This window comes from Poecilia mexicana, unplaced genomic scaffold, assembly GCF_051168715.1.
Source record: "Poecilia mexicana isolate PSO_F unplaced genomic scaffold, ASM5116871v1 scaffold_4, whole genome shotgun sequence".
Taxonomy (NCBI): domain Eukaryota; kingdom Metazoa; phylum Chordata; class Actinopteri; order Cyprinodontiformes; family Poeciliidae; genus Poecilia; species Poecilia mexicana.
This window is the reverse complement of record NW_028263373.1, coordinates 10,147,067-10,154,351: the sequence shown is the minus strand read 5'-3', so window position 1 is coordinate 10,154,351 and position 7,285 is coordinate 10,147,067. Positions and strand designations below refer to the sequence as shown.

Here is a 7,285-nt window from a genome sequence, read left to right as displayed (position 1 = left end):
TTCTAGCACAAGAACATTGAGGCTCTGGCTGAATGTAGAGGGTCTTTGTCCTGCTGGAAGGTGAACCTTCACCCCAGTCTCAAGATTTTTGTGGCCACTAATGAGTTTACATCCAAAACATTTTTGCATGTAGGCCAAAAAGAAAGTTCAGTTTTGGCCTCATCTGACTGCAGAACCCTTTTTTGCCAAACTGAAAAGCAGCTTTGACTTTCATCTAACATTTGACTTGCAACTTTTTCATAAACGTCAGATTTGGGGAGTGTGTAACTTGTTCTTTTTACAGATTACTCCGCCTGATCTGAGGACCTCTTCATCGCCTCCAGTTACGTTGGCCACTTCTCTAATTTATGCTCTCTTTCCCGTGGCCGTCTGCTTAGGTAGATGATCATGTTATGGGATGTTTTACAGCTGCCTCATATTATTTTTATTACTGCTTCCAATATTGATTGCTTGAACATTATTTGCATGACTTTATTTTATTATTTTAAGTGCTGGCTGGTCACATAAAAAAAACCATAAACCACACTGAGGTTTGCGCTTGTGACATGACAAAATATAAAAAGTTAAATGGATTGAAAGTCTTCTGTGAAAGCGTATAGATTTTCTTTTTTCCCCCACGTAAATCCAGAAAATGGGATTTTGGTGAATTTAGTATGACCGCTTAAAGAAATACAGCACTTTCTTAGCACCTTGTTTTCAAGTGTTTTCTCACAGACCCTACGGTCTTTCATCAGTGCAATGGCAAGGAAGAACTAATCAGTATTTTCTGCCTATGCGGCAGAGCCGCGCCCTGCTCTCAACCCGTCTCTCCCAAACTACAGAAGCCCACATCTGGAGTGACATCACTAAGAAAACAGCCCTGCAGACAGAGCGATCCTCCGGCCAGATGCATCTCACATTACTGTACACTCTCAGACTGAGACTGGATCCACCAAAGGTTCATTTATGACCCTACAAACAAATTTAGAGAGGATCGTCTTACAACAAATCAGTGAGCAGATAGTAGGGGTGGGGGTGGGGGGGTGGAAAGCAAACACAAGGCCAAAAGGCAGACCTTTTGAATATGAAGTGCATCTAACCAAACATCTGAGCAGAGCCGCTGTGCCAGCACCTGATAACAAGCCACACATGAAGAGCAAAAGTCTGACACTGGCCAGAGCAACAAAAGCACTCTTGGTACGAACACCCTGAGGAGATCAATTTGCTCTCCTCTGGTTCCAGGCTTTTCAGTGGGGTTGAATAGAGGACAAAGGGCAGCTCGCAGCAGCAGGAGGTTCAGCAGTGTTTTTCTAATGGGGTGTAAAGATAAACAAATGACCAGGAAGAGACATGAGAACATCCCAGTGAATTTGGGAGGAACCTGTGATTTACACCTGGATTATTCAGCCTGATAAGGGATAACGAGTCTGAGATTAACGAGATCCACCGTGGCTTATAAAGTGTAAGGGTGACAGTGAGTACATAATTATACTCAAATACAGGATCGGAGGGATAACAAATCAAAAAGTTTAACTTACTGAGACTTTTTTTTTTTTTTTTACATAAAGAAAAATATAATATCATCACCTTCCTAAAATAATGGCCTATGTCATTTTTGTTGTTGTTGAAAAAAAAAAAAGATTTTGGCAAAAATATCCCCTTTTTATTTCCAAAAGATGATTTAGGGGGGGAGGGGAACAAAAAAACTTTTTGGCAAAAAATGACTTAGACTTTTACATTAGGACGGTATATATGTGATCCAGAAATTCGGCAAGATATTAGGAAGAAAATTGTGGATTTTCCTCCAGAGGTTCGATTCATCCTTGGGTGCACTTTTCAGATTTCTGAAAATGCCATCTACCCAAGCAAGTACTATCATAGAATCATAAAAAAAAAACCATAGGAATGTCACAGTGTTCAGGAGGGAGAGGGGGTTTTCCTGTTCCAGCGATGAACAATCATCTCTGTTAAAAGTGTGAATCAACCCCAAATATAGGCAAAAAGACCTTGAGAAGATTCTGGCTGAAACTGGTAAAAGTCCCCATGCATAGCGAAACAACTTACGTCCAGTCACTCAGAAAGGAAGAACCTATGACTCCAAAAGCATACAAGGCCGGAGGTCTGCTTGCAAATAGACAGATGGACAAAGGGTCTTCATTTTTGGAAGTGTTTGGCCCATAATTAGAGTTGTTACCATTACATTTGAAGGAAAAGGAGGAAAGCTTGGAATATTGAGATCCCAAATGTGAAAGTCCTGTGATTTCAGCATCCTGTTGTGGGGGTGTAATATAATGGGTCATTATGTAGAAATATCAAAACAGCATCACAGCAACTTAAAGCCTGCATGGGCACAGATGGCTCTTCCAAATGGACAATGACCTTAATCCTACCTCCATTTTAGCTACAGTGCAGATTGGTTTAAGGACAGCTAAGTCAATGCTTTGGAATGGCCACCACAAAGCCGTGTGAGAAGAGCTGAAATACAGGGCAGTTTACAAACCTGACATAGTTACACCAGCTTTATTTGAAGGAATGGGACAAAATTCAAGCAATAGTTTATAAGGCAATTCAACCAAGTACCAAGGAAATCTACTTATATCTCTGAGTTTAAAAAAAGGTAAAAACTATTAACCAAAAGTGATCTTACCCGTCATTCTAGGATTAACAAATACCTATGATTTCTGTAATCCTGAATTATTACAGAAGAACACAATATATTCTCATTTAATTTCATACAGTGAGAAAAAAAGTTATGTGTCTTTTTAAAAGGTTTAAGTAAAAATAAAAATTACTTTTCCAGTATACAACACTGGAGCCAGTCTTCAACATTTGGAGAAAGTGTTATATATTTCTGAAGTTATTAAACTGGATACTTTTACAAAATTCTAAAACTGATGAAAAGATATAAGGAAAATTGATGAAAAAGGCTGCCAACATACCAACGCTTCATGTGACAAAAGTTCTGAGAGTAGCTGCACTTTTTTATTTCTTCCAATAAAACATAAAGATACTGTGCTTCAAACTAAAAGACATTGTTTTTTAGTTTAAAAACAACAACCTACCCATGGCGAAACATAGTGGTGGCAGATTTATTATCTAGGATCACCTTTCTTCAGAGGGAACTGAGTGTTGTTAAAATTATAAACAGATCCATATCAGTTTACCCACAGTCTTCAGGTATTTGTGAGAAAGCTTAAAAGAATGTTTCTTTATAAAAGTGAGACCAACATACGTCCAGTTTCGCAAACTTAATTAGACAGAAACGTTGTGCAGCAACCCAAAAAGGTCTGTGTACAAGAGATGTATCCTCAAACTTATAGGAAAACATTAGCAAAGACTGGGGATTGTTTTTTTTTTCAAGTCAAATTTGAATGGATGCTGAAGCTGAATAACAAAGTCCCCCAAACAAAGCGTCAGTTTAAAGATTTGCACTGTTAATGCAGCTATATTATTTATTCAATTTCCCACTGGAGCAGGTTTGCTTGTTTTCTAGTTATTTGGCAATATGTTTGGAAAGAGGGACAGACAACGTTTTAAAATAATGCATCTTTGTAATTTAACCCTGAGATAGTGGACGTTTATGCTTTTGAAACGCACTGTAAATTTATTTTGTCTGGTAAACTTACCCAAGTTCTACTCAGAAATTTTAATTTTAACACGATGAAAAATGCGACACAAGTTTTTAAAAAATACTAACAGTTTATTTTATTCGTGTGCTGACAGCTTTATTGACGCTATTGGTGCAGTTATCAACCATTGTTTGCATATTATATATGCTCTCGTCTGCTAATCCACCACTACTTTGTATGTAAACTCCAGTTTTTTTGCAGCTCAGATTACCTGGAAGCAGTGATTGACACCTCACTGTGGACATGAACCCTGGCTGCGCATTATGGTGATGATGAAGGTAACTTAAGGTTACTTTAAAAGCAGACATTTAAGGCGTAGGTGTTAAAAGAAATACCGAGGGAAAACGTGCATTTCACGGTGAGCAGAGAAGAAAGAAAGCTCATTGAACGGGTTAACTTTGAGTCATACCAGACTCCGCCAGAAGTAGAAAAATGAGAAAAAAAAATTCCTCCGCCACAACGACACTAAGAGCGACTACTTGTATATTTTTACACCTTTTACACCCCCTATCTACGACAAAATGTCTCTTGTCCCGTGTATTTTTTTAAATGCCGATGAATGCTGCCTTAAATACAAAGACCCTTTTATTTTAAAGACAAGCCATCTTATTTAATCTAACGAATAGATCCCCTGGGTTTCAGCGGAAGGATATGTTTTTTTTCAGTGGTAGTGACACTTCAGCGCTCTGGCAGCGTAGAGAGGTGCGAGACTTTTTCAGCGCCGTGGATACGCAGATGAAGTTAACTCTTTTCACGGGGGTATTTTTTTCCACAGTTTTAGAGTAACAACCCGTAGAACACATGTAGACGAGTAATGGGATGTTGTAAGTAGCCGCTGAAGCTGATTTTGAACCATTTAAATTTCGCGTTAATCCTCCATTGAGACCTTTTTTTTTGAGAAGTAACCGTTGAAGGGGGACAGCTCAACTTTTGGGCTGGCTGCCCTATGTGGATTTTACAGAAAATATGGAACACATACCCGGTTTTTGCCTTGGCAAGGCTCTAGTCTTGGTCTTCTACTTCACTCGGCTAACTCTTGGTAAGTTTTCTACTTGTTGAATTGTACAATTGTTTTGGCACGAGTTCATAGTTTTTGTGAAACACGTTTTGTTGCCTCGGCATCTGTGAGACACGGGGCAGGCATAGCATCACTTTGCTTCGCTTCGCTCACCGCCGATGTGCTGCTGTCTGACTTTATGGTTACGCGAAGAAGAAGTTGAGCTAAAGTTAAGATAACCCTCTAACTTTAAGGGAAGTTCACATTACGGTGAATATGGTTATTTTTTTGCCTAAAAATAGGTGCAAGCGTGGTTTTTTTATTCACACCTTTTACCAAACTTTTTTTTTTTTTTTTTTTTTTTTTTTTTACCTCCTACTCGTGCACTGTAAATTTGTGCGTAAAATGGTTGCCTTCTTCCTAAAATGTTACAGGAATGTATTTTACATCTAACATAGCTGTGAGCAGTTTAATTCTGATAATATGGTCATAACTTGAGCTGTGTTTGCACCACTGTCCAGATGTTTTCAAGCAGTGCTAAAAAACTCAAAATGGACACTTAACATTCATTAGGCTGCTGTGCTGAATTAGTAGAGCTGTCAGTAACGATGGATTACGTACTGTTTGAGTTTTATGTTTCATATGCTGCAAAATCCCTGCCTTTTCTGTCTTATCGAAGACAGTGAGCTACCACTGAAAGGTTGTCAACCTGCTGGGTTAAATGTCAAGTGCACATCTTCACAGTGTGTGGGATAAAAGGGCAGGAAGGGTGAAACATAGAGATGCACTCCTGACCTGGTCAGATCTGACCGGCTGACTTCAGATTTTGACTGATTCAGAGTGCTTCATTTTAAAAATATTTATGCAGACAATCAATTATACACAGCTTTATAGAGAACAGGTAATTTGTGAATGTAATGATCCCTTCACGCAGTTGGAAGTGGGGATGAGACTTTTACTTTTGAATACTGATTTCTGGTTTTCTATGAGGTCTGAGTTGTTGATTTCTGATTTTTTACCAATTTGGGTTCCTTTTATTTTAAGTACTTTAACACACATAAAGCAATAAAAGGTCCTGCAGGCCCTTTTATACAGGTAGCCATTTTAAGTTTAGGAATTACACGATTATCCCCATTCACCCGTCAAAGCGTGTATCCATGTCACTGACCTTTTATCAGATTTTCAGAAGTTAAAAGAAATAAACAAAATGTTGTTTGTTTATGAGCTGTTGACTGTAAATAGGGAATGCATAGTTTTGATGTATTTAATGAGTAATTAAATAAAGAATCCTAAAATGGCCTCCAAAGGAGGGGCTATACACTACTGTGTTTTTGACACAAATCAAAACAAAGTGCCCGTACATTATTACTTATTGGCTATTACTAGGTTTTATAAACAGAGCAGCCATATTGGATTCTGATATAGGGTTAGAAACCTTTCACTCCCCAACTTCAAATTGTGACCTGCATGTAGTATGTATTCCCATATCAAACAAGCAGTATGTAGAGAAAAAAGTCTTTTAACTTCTTTAAAAAAAAAAAAAAGAAAATTTTTATGATATTAATGCAATTACAGCAAATCTGCACAATATATCATCATAGCAACAACAGTGTGTGCACTATTGCTGTTGTAAAGGATGCAATGTTGTTCAGGCTATTATATTTCAGGTGACATGCATTAATTATCTGTATGCAAATAACACATTTGGCCAGTTGGAACAACTCTCACTGCGTATGGGTCAGCTTTCCCATACATTGGATGGGAAAAAAACTTCAACTCATCGAAAGTGGTGGAGAAATCATGATGATGATGATGATGATGATGATGATGATGGGAAAACAAAGAGAAAATTGAGGGAAATGTGGACTAATTGCAACTGATATTATCTTTGCAATATTAAATAACATGATCAAAATTGCATATTTTCCTAAGATGCGGGCCTCAGGCACATGCTGGGAAAGGACATATTTACAACTGGAATTAGCTGGTTCCACGAACAGAAACATACAGAATATCTTCAGTATCTATGAAATTTAACAATTTCGTACTTTTGTAATTGGCTGTTTTATACCCAAGTCTTTTGACTTGTTCTTATCCAATGGGGGAAGGTTTTGTACCTCTTTAGCAATCACTGATTTAAAGTAATTTTCTAAAATCTGATCATAGTCTACTGTAAGGAAATGTGATTATGCCACTCTGATTAAGTGTTGTCGATCAGATATAGGTTACAGAGAGTTATTTTTTAGTTTGACCAGGGCTCCTGAAGCATTATCGGGTCTATCCATGAGTCAGAACCACAATCAGAGGAAGGAGAGTTCAATTTAAAGTCGGTTACAATTCAGTTATACAACAAAATTTCATTACAGTTTAGATTGAAGCGATTTATGTTTTTACTTTTTGTAAAGTACCTAATTACAATAAAAAAATAAACGTGGTTTAGTACATGGTGACAAAAGGGTTTGTATGGGTCCAGAATGGTAGCACATTAGTACACAGTGGGGGTACAAACTGACCAGGATCCTTTATGAACTGATCTATGGATAATATAATAATAATGCAAGTATTGGACCTTCTTAATGTGTGAAATTGACTTATCGTGTGCTAACTTGCTATTTTTCTTATATTTCTGATTATGCCAGCTTTGTATTTTCACAGGGTGTAGTGTGACACTCTGCTGTGG

The 7,285-nt window shown here is 37.7% G+C and overlaps 1 protein-coding gene across 1 annotated transcript in view; it reads left to right on the top strand.

Moving 5' to 3' along the window:
* Nucleotides 1-4,296: 4,296 nt before the first annotated feature.
* notch2 (notch receptor 2) overlaps nt 4,297-7,285 on the top strand; it is a 53,072-nt gene continuing 50,083 nt past the window's right edge. The window contains exon 1 of the mRNA XM_088004921.1: nt 4,297-4,647. Within this exon, the coding sequence (XP_087861047.1) occupies nt 4,575-4,647 (73 nt within the window). The 5' untranslated portion in view covers nt 4,297-4,574. The remainder of the gene's footprint in view (nt 4,648-7,285) is intronic.